At 37.8% G+C, this 22,726-nt stretch overlaps 2 protein-coding genes across 2 annotated transcripts; both read right to left on the reverse strand.

The window, feature by feature from the left end:
* Positions 1–7,170: 7,170 nt before the first annotated feature.
* Positions 7,171–8,951, reverse strand: LOC110101385 (probable protein phosphatase 2C 2). The gene is made up of 4 exons (XM_020829259.2): positions 8,368–8,951; positions 7,857–8,207; positions 7,564–7,743; positions 7,171–7,469 (listed from the first exon to the last, which is right to left on the reverse strand). The coding sequence occupies exons 1-4, from the start codon at positions 8,890–8,892 to the stop codon at positions 7,299–7,301; spliced, it is 1,227 nt and encodes a 408-aa protein (XP_020684918.1). The 5' UTR covers positions 8,893–8,951; the 3' UTR covers positions 7,171–7,298.
* A 7,591-nt stretch (positions 8,952–16,542) lies between these two features.
* LOC110101379 lies at positions 16,543–17,371 on the reverse strand. Its single transcript, XM_020829254.1, has 2 exons — positions 17,043–17,371; positions 16,543–16,939 (listed from the first exon to the last, which is right to left on the reverse strand). The coding sequence occupies exons 1-2, from the start codon at positions 17,369–17,371 to the stop codon at positions 16,543–16,545; spliced, it is 726 nt and encodes a 241-aa protein (XP_020684913.1).
* Between the last annotated feature and the right edge of the window lie 5,355 nt (positions 17,372–22,726).

Consider the following 22,726-nt stretch of genomic DNA (forward strand, 5'->3'; position numbering starts at 1 on the left):
TTTCTGCTAGTTTTTGTGTTTGGTTGTGAAACAACTAGAAGAGGTGTTGGGAGGATTCTCTTTAAGGTCCTTCATGGCTTTGGTGTATATATAGATGTGATATAGATTTAGGATTCGAAAGTGTGTTAGGTATGGATGGCGTGTTTGTATTTGCGAAGGAAGGGCAGATGAAATTGTATTTTGGTTGTGATGGACGTTATCTGCATAAAGGAAGCATCCAAATATTTTCCATTAATTTTTTTTCTAGAAAGTTGACCGTTAAGGACTGGGTTTTTACAGATGAATCGTTCATTGACGCTTAGTCAATGGAAGAAAGACTCGGAAGAAATCCAAATTACTCGTTAAATTGGGCTGGATTTCTTATGACAGGTATTTCGAAGCCAATGTGACTGCAAGTTCGCCGAATGAGGGGATCTTATTATAGGATTTTTTTTGGAGACGTCATTTCATTAGTTTCTTTTTGGGGTCGTTTAGTACGATGAAAAGGAAATTCAGGTAGAAATTATTATAATGTAAAATAAAAGTAGTTTTTTTTTATATACTTTTGAGTTATTTAGTTGATTATGCTATTGATACATCATCAAAATTTGTCTTGATCAGGCCTGAATAATGAGACATTTAAATTAAAAAACTTTCAAAACTAAATTTGGGATCATCTGAACTCTATTTATAACAAACTTGTAGTCAAACTAACAGTTTCGATTAGATGAACCCAACAACATCAAAATCAGTCAAATCCGAGCTCAAATAACCCTTTAAAAAAAAATGGCATGAAGAATATATGAACTCTTTAGATCATTAATTGGATGACCAAATAATATCCAAATGTAACATGCTTATAGTCGAATCGAGCGGCTCGACGAGACTAATCTAACGAGCCTAAGATTACTTAATTCCGATATCATTAAAGTACATAAATACTTTACGAGCGCTCCATGGTCGAGGGAATCAATATTGCCTGTCCGATAGAGCACTCTAAATTTGCCTAAGATCTTGTTAGCTTGAATATATGATATACGTATGAATTTATATTTAATTTGCTCAAAACTTATTCAAACAAAACAAATAAAAATTTATTTGAGACCGTTTTATTCTCACTTTTTACAACAATTTTTTAGTATAACTTTTTTTTTTTAATTAGTAAAAAATTAATGATAAATAACTATCCCAAAAGCAAAAGTTTTGCTACGCGTTGACCGACTTTAATCTTAAACTTCCAGGCGTTTTTCAAGGAGTACAGTTGGAAGACTCTAAGCCTGTTTTTGTCTTGATAGTTCACTTATCCTATTTGGCTTAGGCTATTCTAATTTACGCGCTCATGCGAGTAGTCCAGCAGGGCTCCTCCTGCACGCGATCAATAGGATCTGCGGCGTTCTGTGCGCGCATGGAAAGGTGGATTCCAGGAAGGATTTTTGAGTCCGCTGATTTCCCGCGGCGGTGAATCTGTGATTTTGGTTCGGAAGATGCACGCTAGAGATCCGATGATTGGGAAATTTCGAAATTGACCGATAGAGCCGACAATTATAATTAAGGTTTATTTTAAATATAATTGAGATATGATTATGCATTAATTTATCTGTTAAAGTTGAGTTATTAGAAGTATCTAAAGAACCATTCGAGCTATGTGATATGTAATTCTTGATTTAGATAAAATCTATTTGGATAACTTTATTTCCTTCTTTATTTTCAAATTGAAACCATAGCTTAAAAAAAAAAAAAAATTGAAACCATAGCTTCTGTTTTACTATTTTTTATTCTTTTAAAGAAATTTCTGTACTAAAATTTTTTTTCTTACGAATACTTTCAAAAAATGATACTTATTTAAATTATAAAAGCCTGCAATGACCTTTATTCAACAACTTTGTAACTACTTTTATAAAAAGCGACAATCATCTCAAATATATCCTTAGAATTATGAATGCAAGTTGGGTATAAATGAGATTTTTTATTTTCAAAGAAAATCATTTTGTTGTATCATATGATGCTTAATTTTCAAGTATGCTCTAAGTTTTTGATATGAGATTATTAAGATTGAGATCAGATCATTTTTAGAGTTGTTTAGTATATTAGGTTAAGTTAATCAGCTAGGTTAGAAGTTTTTTAAAATTGGAGTCGGGGGAATGTCCTAAATTTAATTCTAGAATCCTTATATTCAAGTGTGCATTGGGATTTGTGCATGTTGAGCCGCTTGTTTATGGCGTATCACATACCAAGCATCACATTTATTTTATTATGAAGCCCTAATCTTGAGGCATCCTTTAGAATTTATTAACTAAAAATTGCTCTATAGGAAAGACGCACTTGGATCAAATTAGTTAAGAACTTAACTCGGATTCAAACATTATTAACTTGATTCAAACTTGGCTCGAGTCAAAATTGAAATTGTTTCGTTCAAGAAAAATTATAATGAGAGAATAAGAATGTCTAAGATTAGTATTGCAAAATGATATGTGCACGCAAATGTAAGGTCACTGGCAAACAACATAATAATTTTTAATTAAAAAGGCCTATAAAAGTAAATGCTTATCATAAAAGTCTATCATTTCCTCTAATTAAAGAAGATGCAATTACAAATTATGAATTAATGACTCGATCTTCTCTGAGTGTTCTGGAAAGGATTGAAGAAGAATTATGTGATGACATACTTCGACTTTGATAAACAACCAACAAAGGAAGATGAAATTAAACATTAATGTTAGTTGGCATTAAGTGATGATAGTTAGGAAAAGATAGTTAGGACTTGATGGGCGAGCGTTATAGTTTAAAATGATTTTGGGCCATAGTAGTTGGATAATAGTAATCGTGCAATGACAACTAGATCAAGACGATAAGAAGATGGTATTAATGCAATGATGGTTGATTGTAGTAATTGTCAATATCCATTAATGAGCAAAGCTTTAAGACTCTTCAGCTCTCATAGATCTCTTCCCTCTTAGGCATCATTCATGTGAAATTGTGTCCTATTTATACTTTTCCAAAATTCTTTAATGCTCCATGGAATGATATGCATTAAATCACTTAATCATATATTATTTCATAGGAATTTATATTAATGCAATCAAAAGTAAATAATCATTAGCTCACTTGATTTTCTTGAATATAAGACTGTAAGATTTGAAAAACATTTATCTCATACATAATACAATAAGTATTGCGTCCTAGAATATATATGGCGGTAGAAAAATATAAAGTTTAATGTCTTAGCTTTGTACGAAGATCCAGCACACATTCAGATAAAAAGAGAGTGTAGTATTTATAAAAGACATCAAGATTTTTACATGGAAAATCCTGAAAAGGAAAAAATCACGAGGCCTGGCCCAGTTTGAATTAATCCACTAGTATTTGCAGTTGATTACGAGTGAGGCCCTTCATTGGAGGGAAGGTCATGGCTTGATGTAACAAATATACATAATATAGAATGCATTACATGATGACAAATGGAAAAATCGATATTGATATGTTCGTTTGGTCGGCATGACCATAATCGGTTGACAACAGAGTTCAAAAAGATTGCATTCGGGTGACATTAGTTGGAACGAATATAGTCGGCATGCGACGAAGTTCGGAAGGACCATTATCTGACAACGAAGGTCGGACGGATCGTAGTTAGCATGTGATAGAGGTCAGAAAGACAATTTTGTGGAGACAAAGATCGAAAGGATCGTATTCAGTCGACAGAGGTTAGAAGGACCGTAATCGGTAGGCGATAAAAGTAAGAAAGATCGTTTTCTGACGATGGAGGTCGAAAAGACCGTAGTTAGTAGGTGATATAGGTCAGAAAGAAAAATTGTCTAGTGAAAGAGATCGGAAGGACTGTATTCAAACAACGGAGGTTGAACGGACTGTAGTCGGCATGCGACAGAGGTCAGAAAGACCGTTGTTTAACAAAAAAGGTTAGAAAGCTTTAGGATTCTTCAACTCTCCAAGATCTCTTCCCTCTTAGGCATAGTTCATGTGAAATGGTGACCTATTTATACTTTTTTGGAGTGACATTTTGATAATTTTAGTCAAAATTCTTTAATGCACCATGGAATGATATTCATTAAGTCACTTAATCATTTATTATTTCATAGGAATTTATATTAATGCAATCAGAAATAAATAATCATTATCTCACAAGATTCTTCTTGAATATAAGCTGTAAGATTTGAAAATCCATTATTCCATACATAATATCTTAAGTGTTGCGTACTAAAATATTCGCGACAATAGAGAAATTTAAACTTTAACGTCTTAACTTTCTACGAAGATCCAACACACATAATCTGATAAAAAGAGATGGTGCAGTATTTATAAAAGACATAAAAAATTTTATGTGGAAAATCCTGAAAAAAGAAAAAAATCATGAGGCCTAGCCCCATTTGAATGAATCTAGTTATTAGTATTTGTCATTGATTACAAGTGAGGCCCTTCATTGGAAGGCAGGTCTTTGCTTGGTGTAACAAATATACATTATATATATAATGCATTAAATGGTGGAAATGGGAAGAATCAATATTTATATGTTCGTTTGGTCAACAAAATCATAGTCGGCTATCAACATAGGTAAAAAAGATGGTATTCGGGTGACAGTGGTCGGAAGGACCGTAGTCGGCGGGTGACGAAGGTCGGACGGACCGTAGTTGTCAGGTGATAGAGGTCAAAAAGATAGTTTTGTGGCGATGGAGATCAGAGGGATCATATTCAGATGATGGAGATCAGAAGGACTGTAGTCGGTGTTGGGGAAGAAGTTCAGTGTTTGTTGGTGGCCAGGAAGAAGTGCGGTGTAAGTTGGTAGCATAGAAGAAGTGCGGCGTTAGTTGACAGTCAGCTGTAAGTTTGACGTCAATCGGCGGCCAGGAGAAAGTCTAGTATCAATCGGTTGCCAAGCAGAAGTCTAGCATCAGTTGGTGGCCAAGTGGAAGTCTGGTAGTGGTCGAGGAAGAGTCTGGTGGCAAGAGGGCTCTCTTCCTTATTTTCCTTCCTTAGGTCCCCTCTCAATGAAGAATGAGAGGTCTATTTATAATTTTTTGAGAGTGACATGACCAGTAGATAAGGAGGAGATTAAGGACAAGCTGGGAGTTGTTTGAATGGATGATCGATGTTGTTCCCTTGATTATGAACCATTTATTGAGAATTTGAATGTTCCAATGATATTAAAATTTGACAATCATGGGCTCGTTTAATCTATCTCGTCTCGATTCGATCATATGCATGTCACGTTTGGAAAATGTTTGGTAATCTAAATTGTGGTTTGAGCCATCTAAATGCACTTTGGGTCTTCGATTAAATTGAATTGAATTTGCTGTCATTGGGTTCGTATTTTCAAGATGTTCAGTTCGACTATAAGATGATGAAATTGGGGTTCAGATGGTCCAGAATTTAATTTTGAAAGTTGCCAAATTGATTTTTCCTTAAGATTCATGCCCAATCAAAATAATTTTTTGATGATATATATATAAAGTTTCCAACTATGCGTCAATTTCTTGATTTAAGCACATTTTGACTCGGATCAAGTTACTTTTAATGTTATTGAGTTCATCTTATCAAAATATGTTTCAACTATAAATTTTTTAAAAGTATTGTTCATGAATTCTATCATAGAAGTTTTCAATTCAAATACATGCATCAAGATACATGGTTTGATCTATCAATTTTCTATTGATGGATCAAAATTATTAAATTTTGAGTTATAGATAAAAAATATTAAATTTTGAATTTAGACAAACTCACTTGAGCTTGACTAAGTTTCAGCTCTAATTTCACTCTCACCCTAAACAAATTTAGATAAAGGCATTAAAAAAAAAAAAAAAAAGTGAACTTGGGCTAAAGTTCATGAGGCGGTTATTGAACTTTTTATATGAAGAGTGAGCAAGACTAATTATTGATGAAAAAGGCAATAATTTTGGCAATTAAAAAAATTGAGTATTCATGAAAGTAGACGACAATAAACTTGTTATCAAAGGATCAGGAGTGTTTGAAAGATTGGATGATATTACCATGCATTTAAAAAGATCATTTATGATTTTAAATTTTATTTTGTAAGTAAATCAATTATAAAAATAAATTAGAGTTAAGATAGGAACTTGAAATATAAATCCTCTTAGACAAATTAATAGAATTAAGACAAATTGATAGAATTAATATATATTATAATTGATAGAAAGAGAAATATTATATGTATTTAGGAAACTAAATTGATTTAAGAGAATAATAAGAAGATTAATAGTTAAGGATTTAAACTATAATATTTTAGTATGAGTCATATTAGAAATAATGTAAGTGTTATTATAAATAAAAGTTTAAATGATAATTTTGTAAAAATTAATAGAATTGAATATAGAATTATAATTTTAATGACTGTTGTTAATGCTAAGATTATTTAAGAATGGATATAGTAAAACTCAAATTGATTATTTCATTTAAGAAAAATAAATTATTTAGATTTTAAAGATTATTTAGATAGGAGTCCTAGAAGATGGCAAAGATGTGGCTGTAAAGAGGAATGCCATGCAAAATATACTTGATGAGGTGGAGTATCATCCATGAAAGTATTAACAAACACTACATGAAGTGGAATATCATCTATAGTATATTTCCGAAAAATCAAGAACACAATATATCTTTAGGCATACTGTAACAACTGCAGAAATTCTTCAAGACTACAATCGGTCATCCAAGATATTAGGAGAAGATATCAAAAGGAATCCATTAAATCATCTAACATGAACTATATTATTTAACTTGAAGAAAAAAGACCTACAGATCATAATCGCAGTTAATTTTGGGTATAACAAAAGGTGCCACCTTTCCATCATCTCCGCAAAGCTTAATCCTTCTTAAGAAAAACACAGGTGAACTGCAACCCTGGCTGCAGGAAGGATCCAGGAACAAAGGAAATTTAAAAAGTAGCAGCCAAATTACCAACCATTGCAGTTACAAGAGAGCAACAACATTCTGTTTCCATCCAATATGAATGACCCAACTTTGCTTTAGATGAAAATCTTATTGTATTATCATAATAGACACTAACATCATCCATCCCGTTGAAATTCACATTCTTCTTGCAAAGAATGGTTACAGATCTTCTGACCATCTTCAAAGAAGAGGTAGCCATGCAACCACCCTCTGAATTTGAATTCTCTCAGCCAATGATGAACAGAAGTTATGAAAACGTATACAGGTTCAATTCATTTAGCATGTTATCCTATCATCTGATTCAAATATGACCCATTTGCTTGTGATGCAGAGGCTCCGACTAATAATCTTCTGTCGATATTATATGGTAAGCAAAATGATCTTCCTTCGAGTAGAAATTACTAAACTTGCTTCAGATAATGTCCCAACTGAATTATCAGAACACTAATGTCATCCATGGAGCCTCTAGAAACTGATAGGTTAACAAGCTTCTTGCAAGCGGAGAGTGGAGATGGTCTCTGGGGATCCATACACAAGGGTCGAGCTATATCAATGGCCTCCTGGTTGTTAACCTGAAAGATTAAAGATAAGGCTTTGTAAATTTGAATGCTCTCAAATGGAGAATAAATGAAGTTCTAAGTTAATTGAACTTGAGAAAGATCTCACCTTTTCCCAAAGACCATCAGAAGCTAGAATTAAAAATTCACACTCAGGTTCAATCTTGATGATACTAGTTTCCGGTTCTGCTATAACCCATTGCTTGAGATGGGAATCTCCAATTCCCCTGGAGACAGCTAAGGAGCCCTGCAATCTCCAAACACCTCTACAGCAATCTACATAACCACCCTGCATACAAAATTAAAAAAAATGAGAATCTGTAACATTGAAAGATCAAACTATAGGCTTGAATAGAGATTTAATAATAACGAGGAAGATCTTTAGTAAGAAAGCGGGCTTACAAGGCTTTCGATCCTGTCCTTCTCGTCCTCTCTTGAGGGCCGGTGATCGGAAGTAAGGGCTTTAGCGGCACCGGAGAAGCTCATGACAGCACGGCAGTCGCCAGCGTTAGAAACAATGAGATCGCCATTTCTGACAACAGCAGTAACGCAGCACGTTCCTCCTTTGACATTCTCCTTCAGGAATTCCGCATCGGTTCTCAGATATCCATTCCTTACTGCCTCCTCTATATTGATACCCAATTTTTCTTCTTTTCCGATGATCGTCTCTTCCAATATATGATCCCCAAGATTTTCCGAGCAAAAGTGGGAGGCTTTCGATCCGCCGTGGCCATCGAAAATACCAAAGAACGCCTGCAAATCGCCAAACCTCTTTAATTTCATTCTTTGTTATTCGAAATCACTAAAGAATTCAGATTTTTGCCGAATTTCTATTAAGGACAAAATTTTGGCGATTTTGTTATGAATAAAGAAATGCATGGATTCACGAAAATTAGGGAAAAAAGAACCCTACCATTTGGGGATCTCCGCAGAGGTCAAGTGACGCGCTGTGACGATCCTCCATCTCGACCCGCTTTCTCCCCCTCTTACAGTAAACCGAATACCGGGCGCTCTCTGCCTCCACCTCTCGCCGGCCATCGGAATCCACTGGGGGCTCGTAAGCCAGCAATCCCGACATCGGGATATCCAACCGCGTGGGCCTTTTCCTCTTCAAAAGAGGAGAAGAACCACACAAATTGGAAGCTGCAACTGGAGATGAGCATGAGACTGACGAAGACGAAGACCGTGAAAGATAAGTGGGTGCGGAATCTAAGGTCGGCGACGGAGAAGCACAGAGCTCCTTCTTAAAAATTCCGAGGCTACTAGCCCCTCGCTGGGACCTCCAAAATGGCGAAGAAGATGAAGCCGGCAAGGGCAATCCATCGACCAACGCCGCCGATAGATGTTGCTGGGTTAAGCCGAGGGCAATGTTTCCCGGCGAGGTCTTGAGGGAAATCCTCGTCGGTGAGAATACCGGTGAGCTTACGACCGCAAGCATCTTCTATTTTTTTTTTTTTTGGAATTGGACAGAAAGAAGAATATAGTCTTTCTGCCCAACTGATCTGGCCGGCTATCAATAGCCGGCCCTTTATAGTGCTCGAAGTTCGTTTTGATGTTCCTCGGAAGCGCGTATTAAGCTGTTCCACGCAATTTAAAAAAATTCATAAAAGATTTTCATCTACCTAATAGGCTAATACCAGTGAGGCATGATAAAAAAATTTGATATGGTGAGAAGCAGAACGACTGAACTGTCTACTGGCAGTCTGGCCTGGAGGAGCGCGTAGGGCCGCTTAAGAAATGCCACACATGCTGTTCGAAGAAGTCAAAAATGGGTTTTCGGCTCTCATTTGAATCTAATCTGGAATTGGCCCAGTTTTAACTCACCTGATCTGAGGCCAACCCGGATAAATGGATTGAAAGGCTGGACCCGAACCCGACCTAATAGGCCCCCGATCCATTGATCTGATTGACTGCAATGGGCGACTAAGCATGGATGGTCAAGTGGGGGAGTGAGCTCGATCGAGCAAGTGAGCGGGGCTAGCAGGCAAAAAAAGAGTGCAAGCATGACGGACAAGCATGAAGGACATGCATGATGAACGAGTTTCGGGTGCTTTTGAGTCTTTGGGTTGACCCGGATCCGTCAGGTTGAATTGTGTTAGATTTTTGAGTTGTGTCAAATATTGACACCCCTAAGTGAACCAAAGCGGCATTTTATTTGGAAAATAAATTATTTTCTCAAGGATTTTCTATCCAAAATTCTATAAATTTCTAGACAAATTATTTAAAATAAATAAATATCTTTTCAATTTATACATGATTTTTTATGTTTTATATAAATGTCTTTTAACATGTATGTATTTGATATATCATATAAAAATTATCTTGATCGAGCACGAATCTTGAAGCAAATTTAAGATGCATGAAACTTCAAAAATTAAATCGGAGACCATCTGAACTCCGATTTCAACAAACTTACATTCAAACTGAACGTCTCGGAAATACAAACCCAACGACATCAAATTAGACTTAATACGGGCCGAAATGGGTCCAAATCGAAGACCCAAAGCACATTCGGAAGGTTCGAACCATAATTTGGATTACTAAACGGTTTCCAAACATGGCATACTTATAGTCGAATCGAGCGGCTCGACGAAACGAATCTAACGAGCCTAAGATTGTAGGATTATGATTTCATTAAGACATTCAAATGCCCAATAAACAATCTATGATCAAGGGGTTCAACATCGGCCATCCATTCAAACCACTCCCTATTTACCTTTGGTCTTCCTCCTATTTTTTGGCCATGCCACTCGCAGAAAACTATAAATAAACCTTTCATTTCTCATAGAAAGGGACCCCAAATGGGAGAAAAAAGGAGGCACAAGCAAGAAGAGAAGGAAGAAAATGAAGAGAAGAAAAGTGCTCCTCCTCGACCACTGTCGGACTTTCACCTGGCAGTTGACCGACGCTGGAGTTCTGCCCAACAACCTACCGACGTTGGAGTTCTACCCGAATGCCAACTAAATTCGGAGTTTTGCCCTACCGACGACTGACGACAGACTTCTACTCAGTTGTCGACTTTCGTCGGACTTCTACATGACGCCGAAGTTCCACCCATCGTCGGACTTCTTCCTGTCATCGAATTTTTAACGATCTTCCTCCCGACGTCAGACTTAATTTCTACCCAAGCTGGATTTCTGCTTGTCTACATACTTCTACCAGACGTCGGACTTCCTCCTGTCACCGGAATCCTGCCCTACACTAGATTTCTACCCGACGCTGGACTTTTGCCCGTAGCCAGACTTTCATCGGACTTCTACCGAATGCCGGACTTCTTCCCGTCGACATATTTCTAGCCGACACCGAACTTCTGCATGTCAATAGTCCTTCTGACCTTTGTCACCAGACAACGGTCTTTATGACCACTGTCGCCCAGTGACTACAGTACTTCTGACCTCTGCCGCTAGACAACGGTTCTTCCGACCTTCGTCACCTGCCGACTATGGTTATGTCAACCAAACAAATATATCAATACTGATTCATTTAGTCCCAACATGTAATACATGTTATATGATGAATATTTATTACATCGATCCAAGCTGATTGGCAAGCTCAGCTGCAAGTACAAGTTCAAGCTCAGCTGCAAGCACAGATTCAAACAAGTACGGAGCAACACAATCAGTTGTTGGATGAAATGCGCAAGATGAGGGATCAGCTGAGTGGAAAAGACGTAGCTTCACCTGAGGAGGAGTCCACGGAGTCAGAGTAGTTTAATTTAGTTTACATGAACTTATTTATTTCTGTGAACATGTGTTATTGAACAATTTCTTTTAATCTGATGTTTTTTGTTGATTGTTACTATTGAACAGTTTCTTTTAATGTTATAAACTGTTGAGAATTTGTTATAAAATGTTGATCTGTTGAAATGTTACTATTGAAATGTTGTGGAATTGATATTTGTATAGGTTTGCAGGTGTGGAAATTTGATTGTTGGTTTGGAATAAACTTTTTTTTGTCAATGCTACAGGTTTCCGGCGGATTGTACGACGGGAATCCACTGGAACGAACGATACAACGAATTGTATCGGACGTATTGACGTCTTCCTTCCGTCGGCAACTACAGGCGCATGTTCCGGCGCGATTTCCGCCGCTTATTTCCGGCGACAACTTTGCGCCGCAATCAAAGCCGTGGGTTGTCTATGGCGACCTTGCGGCGTTTTGTCCGCCGGTACTTACCGGCGAAAAATTCGACAGAAACTTACCGGCGCATATGGCGCCGCAATTTATCGGTTGTAAGTCGTCGGCACAAATCCGATGTTTTACGCCGGTAATGCGTCGGGAAGTGCGCCGGAAAGTTTTCCGGCGCATTACATTCGTCGGAAAAAATTTATCGACGAGACCAAAACCGGCGTATGCATTTCCGCCGAAACGTGCGCCGAAAACTTATAGTTCTATCGGATTATCCTATGTGTTCCGGCGAATTTAGTCCGCCGGTAATGACGGGTTTTCCTGTATTGTTCAAATTGGGCCATGCTCTATGAGTTTTTCCCTTTTTAGGATTTACCGCATAAAAATCTTAGTGCCTCTTATAAACGCTACATCCTCTCTTTCATCTGTGTTCGTGCTGGATTTTCGTACAACGCTAAGATGTTAAATTTTATATTTCGCTAACACCGTGAATGCTCCAAGACGCAACAATATTAATTTTGTAAATTTTTTATAAATATTTTATGTCAAAAATTAAATTTATTGCCATCAAATATCTTCAAATTTTGATTTAAATTTATGTAAAATGTAATATTTTTCTTTAATAAAAATCTTAATTTTTTCATAAAAATTTTAAATTAGAGAACTAAATTTGATACGTGATTTCACATTTAGCGTGGCAGTGGGTGCAGACATGTTGAAAGTAGCACAATGTAATTAGCTTGTGTTACACACAACTCATCTTGGCCTATTGGTTGAGAGCTTAGGCTTCCAACTAAGAGGTCCAGGGTTCGAGTCTATGTGTATGCTGTGTATGCGTTGTGTGTGTGAGTTTGCCTTAAATGCCTAAATGTCCAAAAAAAAAAAAATAGCTTGTGTTGAAAAAAGAATAAAAAAAAAAAGAGTTTATAATACATAAAAAATAGAACAAAAGAGGTAATTTACTAAAATTTGATACTATATTCTTTTTTACAAAATTAAACACTAAAGATTTAAAATCTCTTACCTTTAAAATACTTGCATGTGAGCAAATCAAATAAGGAAGCATAAAAGAACAAATAAAACAAAATTTAAAATATTTTAAAAGAGATTAAAATGACCAACTAATCAGCTTAGGGACACGCGGCAATTAAATTTCAATAGTGCGGTGTATGGTCAATGGTGTTCTGTTAAAAGAGATTGAGTGAGAGATTAGAAGTCCTGAATTTTAGTGCATGGCCAGCTGGAAGTAAACGCGTTTAAGAAGAGCAGGATCACGGTGTCAAAATAAATCAATGGATTAGGTTCGGATCTGACTCAAAATTGATGCAATTTAAATATAATCAATTAGATTTTGATTCATTTATTAAACGAGTTAAAAATTGAATCCGAATTGGACCCGGTAATAAACCGAATTGTGTCCCGATAAATTGCTTTAATTAAAAAAATATTTTTCTTAATTTATTAATCATAAATTTTATATTAATTGATTAAAAATAAAAGAATTATACAAATTAATAAAAGAATTTAAGAAAAAATTATTAATGTAGAATGAGAGAATCGAGAACAGGTTTCTCAAGAACAGGTTTCTCTGTTCTTGACAGAGACGAAGGAAACAGAAGATAAAGTAAACAGAGAAATACTATATTTCATTATCATGAAAGTGGAGGATACATTGTTTTATAATAGAGTCTAGTACGGAAACCTATCTAAAAACCAATCAGCAGGTGACAACTCATTATGTAATAAATACAGTAAATGCTAAAATACTCTATTACTCTAATATGCCCCCTCAAACTGATGAGTTCTTCGTGACCGTCAGTTTGCTGCGAAGCAAGTGAAACCACGGAGTGAAGAGTGGTTTAGTGAGAACATCGGCAATTTGATCAATAGAGCTGATAGGTAGCAAGGCTATGTTGTTCTTTTGAATTTGATCTCGTATGAATTTTTGATCAATGTCCACATGTTTTGTACGAGCATGAAACACCGGGTTATGAGCCAAAGCAATCGCTGAAGTGTTGTCACAATAAAATTCTGTAGGATAGTCCTGATGAAGACCGAAATCTTGAAGAAGCTTGCGGAGCCAAATGACGTCGGTGGTGAGTGCGGCAAGGGCCCTATATTCCGACTCCGTGGACGAGCGGGCCACCGTGTTTTGCTTCTTTACTATCCATGAGATTATGTTATCGCCGAGAAAAGAACAATATCCGGACGTGGATTTTCGTGTTATTGGATCGCCGGCCCAGTCCGCATCTGAAAAGGATTTAAGAACTAAGTTAGTTTTGGTGATTGGTATACCAAAATCCAATGTACCTTTGATGTATCTTAGAAGACGTTTGAGCTGATAGGTATGTTGCGATTGAGGATCTTGCATGTGCTGGGACAGGAGGTTGACATTGTATGCGATATCTGGTCGAGTTAGGGTCAAGTACTGAAGGGAGCCGGTGAGCCTTCTGTATAGTGTAGGATCCGAAAGAATTGGTTCTGGGTGAAACACGATAGGTAGTTTTGTGCAGTTAGGATTGGAAAGTGGTTTACAGTCCGTGAGATGTGCTAGCTGGAGTAATTGAGTTGCATATTTCCTTTGGGATAGGAACAGATTGTTATTGATACGTTGAATCCTGATGCCAATGAATTCACTTGCTTCACCTAATTGCTTGAGAGAAAATTCGGTTGAGAGCTTGTGTAGAATGTCCCGAATAGTGTTTGGTTGGTTTCCTGTGATTAAAATATCGTCAACATATATGAGCAGAAAAATAAGATCCTTATCTTTGCGGTATATGAGGAGGGACGGATCGGCAAGACTGTGAGTGAACCCGATGGATTCAAGAAATTTGGTGAACGTGTTGTACCACTGTCTTGGAGCTTGTTTCAACCCATATAGCGCCTTATGTAATTTGCATACGTGATCTGGTCGGGAGCTGTCCTCGAAGCCACGGGGTTGATACATATAAACTGTTTCATTTAATGTGCCGTGCAGAAACGCATTTGCGACGTCCAGTTGTTGTACCTGCCACTCGTTAGCGATAGCAATAGAGAGTAATATGCGTATAGTAGGCAACTTTACAACGGGACTAAAAGTTTCAGTGTAGTCGACATCGAATTCCTGATTGTTGCCTTGAGCAACTAAACGAGCCTTGTATTTGGCAATGGAACCATCCGTATGATTTTTGGTTCGGTACGTCCATTTGCAGCCAAGAATGGAGGCGTTAGCAGGCGGTTTGACGAGGCTCCACGTGGATTGTTTTTGTAGTGCAAGGAACTCGGCGGCCATTGCTTGACGCCATTCGAGCTTCTGAACCGCCACATTATAAGACGTGGGATATGTATTGACGGGCTGAATAGTAGAGTGAAACAGATTCAGGCGATCAGGATGTTTGAGAGAGCCGGTTCTGCTACGGGTTATCATGGGATGATAGGATGGGTTTGGCACGTCAGGTTGAGGAGTTATGGTAGGTGGGGGCAGAAAATTTTGAGAAGTTGTATTGACGTTGGGATCTTAAGGAGGAGGAAGTGGCGGGTCACTTGGTTTAGGAGCATGAGTATTAACTTGTGTAGCAGATACCGGAATTAGAAGACTCGGGACGGTGGTATGAGGAGGATTGATCGGTGCAGGAGCAAGTTTTGAGAAGGGAAAATGTTGTTCGGTGAAAGTAACGTGTCTTGAGATAATGATCTTGTTTTTATCTAAGTTTAGACACTTGTACCCTTTGTAAGTGTCAGAGTATCCCAAGAAAACACATGGTGTAGATCTTGGTTGAAGTTTGTGACGATGTATTGGTGGTGTTAGAGAAAAACATTGGCAACCGAAGACGCGTAAGTTGCTGTAGTCTGGTTTTGTTCGATGAACAAGTTCGAAGGGGGAAATGTCATGGGTAGTAGATGTGGGAATTTTGTTAATTAGGTAGACTGAGGTGAGTACTGCGTCCGGCCAGTACTGGTAGGGAACGGATGAGGCATGAAGCAACGTGCGAGCCGTCTCGATAATGTGACGGTGTTTCCTCTCAGCTAGGCCGTTCTGTTCAGGCGTATAGGGACAGGATCTTTGATGGATGATGCCTTGTTTGCGGAGATAGTCTGAGAACTCATGATTCACATATTCGGAACCACCATCAGTCCTAAGAATCTTGATTTTATGCGCAAGATAATTTTCAACCTGATTTTTAAAATTGATAAACGTATGTAAAACATCAGATTTTCGACGTAAAGGAAAAAAGCCAAGTGAAGTGAGTACAATCGTCAATGAAAATGACATAGTAGATGTATCCTTGCGTGGAAACAATCGGGGCCGGACCCCACACATCGGAATGTATAGTAGCTAGAGGAATAATTTGTCTGTTTTGAGAATGCTCAAATGACAACTTATGTCCTTTAGACTCTTTACAAGATTTACAAGAGAATTGCTTTTCAATCTTGATATTGCTATTACATTTATTAATTTTGTCTTTTATTCCTTTGTGCGGATGTCCAAGCCTTTGATGCCAGAGGTTGGAGTACATGTTCGCAGCAGCCAAAGCTTTATTCGGAGAGATGGTTTGCGCCAGCTGAAGAGGGTAAAGGCCTTCATTGCACGGACCTTGAAGGAGGATTTGATGGGTCATCGGATCCTTGAATGTAAAACCATTAGCATCAAAAATTATCGAGAGATTGTTATCTTTCGTAAGGCGAGATATAGACAGTAAGTTGTAAGCAAGAGAGGGAGAATGAAGAATGTTAGATAAGTGCAGCTTACGAGAGGGGGTTGGAAGGATTCCAGCCCCTGAATGAGCGACGTTGATGGAGCTACCGTCACCTATGGTAATGTTCTATGAACCTTGATATGGAGAAGTAATGGACATATTATCGAGTGAGTTTGTTAAATGCGTGGAGGCACCCGAGTCCAGAAACCAAGTGTTGTCGGGATTGTTTGCTGCCTCAAGAAGTGCACTGTTGACTGTCCTGGCATTGGGTGTGTATTATGCATTTAGGCGATGCCAGCAAGAATTTGCGGAGTGTCCTTTCTTGAAGCACATTTGGCAGATGATTGAGCTGGAGGGGTTGGATCGGGTCTGTCCCATTGAGTTTGAATTTTATCTGCCGCGGAACCTTTTGCCACGCCCCTGGAGCCGAATAAGGCCATATTTGGATCGGTAGTCGTGTGCTGCCGAGCTGCATCTGCTGCAAGATGAATCTCTTCGCTGAGGAGAAGAGGGTAGAGTTGATCGAGACTTATCGGGTTGAGCATTGTTCGGATCGATGTCTTGAACGATTGGTATGTAGGAGGAAGACCGTTTAAGATGTAGAGGATGATATCCTCTATATCTACCGTTGAGTCGGCTGCAACGATTTGGTCCACCAACGATTTAATTTTCTGAGAGGTACTGTGTCATGGTGGATGTTTTGAGAGACACATTGTGAAGTTCATTCTTGAGTTGAATGACTTTCGAGCGGTTTGAAGCTTGAAACCGAGATTCTAACGATTGCCAGATTTCAGCGGTGGACTCCAACGAGATCACATATGGCAAGATAGAATGTGAAATGGTCGAACAGAGGGCAGCCGATAATGTTTGATCGGTCAGATGTCTGTTACCCGTACTGATGGTGGAAGACGACGAGCCTTCTTGAATCTGGTCGGAGGAGGTAGGAAGCGACGGTGGCGGAACAAGAAAGCTATAGAAGCCATTGGCACGAATGATTTTCAGTATTTGGGATCGCCAGATGGCATAGTTGTCGGCAGCGAGCGGCGTAGTGACGAAGTTCTTTATGTTGGAAACAACGAACTTCAGGTTTGCCGGAATCGTTGAATCGGCCATGACATTGTTGTCGTCGGAGTTTTGGACAGAGGCAGATTGAGACATAGGTTTAGTAGTTGAGAGAACTGGCGACTGATACCATGTAGAATGAGAGAATCGAGAACAGGTTTCTCAAGAACAGGTTTCTCTGTTCTTGACAGAGACGAAGTAGACAGAAGATAAAGTAAACAGAGAAAGACTATATTTCATTATCATGAAAGTGGAGGATACATTGTTTTATAATAGAGTCTAGTACGGAAACCTATCTAAAAACTAATCAGCAGGTGACAACTCATTATGTAATAAATACAGTAAATGCTAAAATACTCTATTATTCTAATAATTAAATAGGTCATTTTTTTAGTTAAAATTAGGTTGGCGAGTAACCCGAGTCCTGTTCATTTAATAAATAAGTCGAAATACACGTATCCAAATCTGAACCATTTGTTAAACATGTCAACTTGAAATTGAATATTTTGAGTAGGGTCTTTTTTTGACCAAGGGTTTGAAAACCGGATTGGACAATGAATGGGAAAAAGAAGTGGTTAGCGGTTTGATGGTTCGATCTGGGTCAAACTGAATGATGTAATAAATAATTATTATATTGAAAAATAACCTCATATTTAATTCTATCAGATGATCTAAAATCTATAAGTTTATAATTGGCAATATTTGGTCTTCATTTGAGATAATGTTTTGACTATTCTCATATAATATAGTATGAAAGTTAGTTCTAAAATTCTGTCCACACCGCAATCCTAGAGGATGATTAAAACTTAAAAGCCAATCTGCTTCACAAATTGCTCGATTCAATAAACATGGGTGGCTTGTACTTCTCTGACGTCTTCTCAGCTTTCATCCTCATATCCGCCTTTTTCCTCCCAGCAATAAAAGCGATATCAAGCTCCTAGCTTTTACCTCCTTGCAAATGAATAGATCCACGACAGAGCTGTTTGATAGTGGCAACCTTATGCTCAACAACTCCGGCGTCATGGCATGGAAGAGCTTTGATTACCCGTGCGATACCTACCTCCCCAGCATGAAGGTCGGGCTCGACCTAGCGCCGGGGAACTTCTACGTCGGCATTGGCCCTGATTGCATGAGAGGTGTTAGCTTCGCGAATGAGCAGGAGACACCGGGGAAGAAGATAGGCCAATCTGGACGCGAATGCGATACATCCGAATGAATTATACGACGGGCTGGTTATAAGAAACTGAGACCGGTTCGGCTGCTGGGGGGTCGAACCAACGATTCGAGCGGTTCAATACCGGTTTTGTGCGAAACCAGTTTTAACATGAACCGTAACCGGCCGGTCGGCCGGTTCGGGTTCAACCGATTGAACCGGCCGGTCCGATCTGATTTTAAAAGCATTATTTTTTACAACTCTAAGAGCAGAGGCAAAAATGAACTTTCAATTTTTGTTGGAAGTTCATCAAAACAAGGCACGGATAAAAAATGAAAAAGAATATATTAATAATTTTTTATTAAACATTTTTAATGTTTTAATGATTTTTTTATGATGATATAATGCAGAGATTATTGATAGATAATCACTTAAAGAATTTTTTTGATTAATTTATTAAAAAAATAATAAATTTATTTTTAAGAAGATGCTAAAAAATAAGTACAACATCACTGTTGCAGGCTAGAATATATGCGGCAATAGAGTTAAAAAGTTTTCATCTAAATGTTGTACATATATTCAACACACAATCAGGAAAGAACTAAAAACACAAGGATTTTTACGTGGAAACCCTGGAAAAGGAAAAAATCACAGGGCCACGCCCAGTTGAAAGAATTCCACTAATGTTTGTTTGAGATACAAGAGGCTGACTTGTCCTTAAAATTTAGGACGATCAAATTATAATGATTCACTTCCTGATTGAAATCCAGTCACAACATCGGGCATAATTTCAGCTTCACTTGGAGATCAGGAAGAATTCCGGTGTAGCTTGGAGGTCAGGAAGAATTTCGGTGTCACTTGGAAGTTGGGCAGAATTCAGGCATCGCTTGGATGTCAGGCAGAATTCCGGCGGTGGTCGAGGAGGAGTTTCTTCCCTCCTTCGCTTCTCTTCTTCTTCTTCTCTTCTTCTTATTGCTTGGGTCACCTCTTAAGAGAAATGAAGGGCTATTTATAGTTTTTTGGGGATGACATGACCTGTAAGTAGGAGGAGGATCAAGGGAAAATGTAGAGTGGTTCGGATGGACAACTGATATTGAATCCCTTGATCATGGACCGTTTGTCACACATTTGAATGTCTTAGCGATATTGAAATTCGACGATCTTAGCCTTATTGGATTCGTCTCATCGAGTCACTCGATTCGACTATAAGCATGTCATGTTTGGAAGCCGTTTGGTAATCCAAATTGTTTTTTAAACCTTCCAACAGCGCTTCGAGTCTATGATTCAGACTCATTTGAGCTCGAATTGAGTTGAATTTGGCGTCGTTGGGTTTGTATTTCCAATATGCTCAGTTTGACTATATGTTTGCTGAAATCAAAATTCAGATGATCCCATATTTAATTTTTGAAGTTTCCAACCTAATTTTGCCTCGAGATTCATGCCCGATAAAGATAATGTTTTGATGATATATCAATTTCCCTCCTATTTTCAGACGTTGAAGCTCCAGGAGTTCGAAAAAATATGTCACAAACTTTGGAGAATTTTTCATGTGATTTGAAATCTGATCTTGTGTGTAGGAGTCTCAAATTATTTTAAAAGTGGCAAAATTGAGTCTGGAATGTCGAAAGACGGTCTCGGAGACCCCAAAAATGTCCGATTTGGCCTATCCGGGCAACAAATTGGACTCCCGACTCGCCGGCCCACGCAAGGCCCGCGTGGTGTCCCGTGCCGTTTAGCGACCAGGCGACGGTTTGCCACTGGTGGTTTGGCAACCGCCGATTCATTTTAATAATATTTTTTTAACTCAAGAAAATATCCAAAAATACCAAAAAATTTCAAAAAATTCAGAAATATCCAAAGCTTTTGGATGTTTCTCTTTTCCTCCAAAAATACTATAAATACCCCCTAGGGCCAGGGGGAACTTGCACATTCTTCCTTTCTCCCTCTGACTTTCTTATAGCCGAGGCATTCCGCTATTTTTTAATAGGTGACTTTCCCTACTTAACTTAGCGCCCATCCTCTTATACAGAAGTTAGAATTTTCCCAGTCTTTCTCTTTCTTTCTTTCCTATTTTTCTTCCTACTTAAGAGGCTTTCTGCTATTTTTTGTAGGTGACTTTCCCTACTTTAATTCATCACTCCTCTTTAGTGTAGAAGTTGAAATGTGTGATCATACATCCACAAAAAAATCTTCCAGCCAAAGAAGATCATCCGGTTGCCCGATCTGAGAGTTTAAAAAAGACTCACAAAGTAGCCAAGACCGATGATGTTATCTCCACCATAACTGGCGACTCTTTCATTACTTTTAGGAAAAAGTTTCATTTTACTAATGATCTTATGATGAAGGTACCGACAAGGTTCGATCGTGCTTGTTCTCCTCCTCCTGGATATGTGACACTGTATGAATTTAGTTTGAGCGGGGCTATGGTTTCCACCATCTCCTAAGTTGATTGATATTTGACGATCTGTGGAGTGAGTTTGTCCCAACTTTCTTACAGGTTCATATCGATCATAATGGGACTGACCGTATTTTTTAGAGACCGTGAAGTGGTGTTATCTTCAGAATACCTCTCTCGGATGGGGCGTCTTATTAGTGATACACAGGATCATATCTCTTTTAGATCCAAGTGGCTGGATTTTTGTACTCGAGATCCATAAAAAGGTTGGATTAGTGACTTCTTTTTTGTGGAAAATGATTGGAATCTCCAAGAAAAATGAGAAAAGTTAAAGGAGTTACCCGTTCCCCTACATATTGGAGCAGAGGATTTATTAAAGATACTCAAACTTTCTTATATTGACGCCCTACATTATGAGGTGCATTATTTGAGCTGATGTATAGAAGAAGAATATTTTTTCACAGTGGGACTATCTGCTCAAGCAAAAAGATAGCATGCATAAATGCTAAAGAAGTCGGTGAAAGTTCTAGAGGCAGTTCCCTAACCTTCAAAAGTTTCTTCTAAACGACCAGGGAGTGATGGTGATCTATAGGAATCAAAAAAGAAGAAGGCAAAGAAAATGTTGGCGGTCACTAGTAAAGGTCTCCGTATCTCTCCATCCAAGTCTTACATTCCAAAAGATATTTTGAAACATCAGTGCATTGGCCGTTGATGGGCTGAGGAGTTGGTGAGTTAGTCTTTCCTTTTGTATTTTTTCAAAGGATATGTCTGTTATAAAATTTTATTTTTGTTGCCTCAGTTTGAGAAGTACACAGATTTCAAGCTTTAAAGGACCAAGACCTTGAATGACTAGACTATTGAATTTGTAAATGTCAAATATCTTCTGGGAAAATACAAGAAAAAATACGACGGCAAAGTCAAGGAGATGAAGGCGGTGGAGGAGCAGCTAGCAGAGTGTAGAGCAGAGCTGGCTAACTTGATAACTTCAACCTTCTCGTAGAATCAACAAATGGATCATCTATATATATAGTTGGTGGATGCACAGGCGACGATCAACCAGCAGATGAAAGATCAGTAGATCCTTGAAACTAAGAATAAGAGGCTCTAGAGTATGTTCTTAAAGAAGGAAGCCCAACATTTACCGTTTATAGTCATAGAATAATTCAAGAAATCTTTTGCCTTCAAGGTAATCGTTAAAGATCACATTTAGGAAGCTCACAACCATATCTATGAGGTGGAGGTGAAGTCTTTAGAAGCAGAGTGTATGAAGGAGGGCTTCATCAGAGGTTTTATGAAGGGGTTGACACCTAGTCAGGCTTTTGGTGACCCTTCTTTAGACTCTCGTGAAAAGATAGAGAGTGAGTTACAGAAGGCCTTATCCCATGAGGAGGAGGATGATATCGAGGGGTTGAATTTATTATAGAAAGTAAATTTATTTTTAAGAAGATGCTAAAAAATAAGGACAAAATCACAAACAATTTCAACTTATTTTGAAAATTTTCTAAATGCTTGAAATTTATAATTTGCAAAATGTTATATTAAGAAATGTTGCTATTTATGAATTTTTTATCATACAAATGATACTATTTTTATATGAAAAATTTTTATGAGAGTATAAAATAATATTATCTATGTTCACTAAAAAATTTATAATTTTCTGCTGAATGTCTACTTACAAAAGTTCATCAAAGATAGACATATAGCCATTTTAGCATCTTAACATTTACAAATAAAAAGTGAAAATTTTGGAAGAATTCTAATAATGCACATGATCATCCAACTAAAATAAAATCGTATACTCTGAGTGGAAATAATAAACAAGAAAGAAAATCTAATAAAAATGGAGGTCAAAGGAACT

The sequence above is a fragment of the Dendrobium catenatum genome, unplaced genomic scaffold (assembly GCF_001605985.2).
Source record: "Dendrobium catenatum unplaced genomic scaffold, ASM160598v2 fragScaff_scaffold_716, whole genome shotgun sequence".
NCBI lineage: Eukaryota > Viridiplantae > Streptophyta > Magnoliopsida > Asparagales > Orchidaceae > Dendrobium > Dendrobium catenatum.

What these genes read in the sequence shown, in the direction of transcription:
- LOC110101379 (XM_020829254.1), bottom strand. Translation starts at nt 17,371, where the DNA reads ATGGCCGATTCAACGATTCCGGCAAACCTGAAGTTCGTTGTTTCCAAC. An exon ending in GAGTCCACCGCTGAAATCTG is followed by an intron (nt 16,940 to 17,042) that starts GCAATCGTTAGA and finishes ACCATGACACAG; the next exon opens with TACCTCTCAGAAAATTAAAT.
- LOC110101385 (XM_020829259.2), bottom strand. Translation starts at nt 8,892, where the DNA reads ATGCTTGCGGTCGTAAGCTCACCGGTATTCTCACCGACGAGGATTTCC. An exon ending in AGGACAGGATCGAAAGCCTT is followed by an intron (nt 7,744 to 7,856) that starts GTAAGCCCGCTT and finishes TTTTGTATGCAG; the next exon opens with GGTGGTTATGTAGATTGCTG. An exon ending in CTGATGGTCTTTGGGAAAAG is followed by an intron (nt 7,470 to 7,563) that starts GTGAGATCTTTC and finishes TTAATCTTTCAG; the next exon opens with GTTAACAACCAGGAGGCCAT.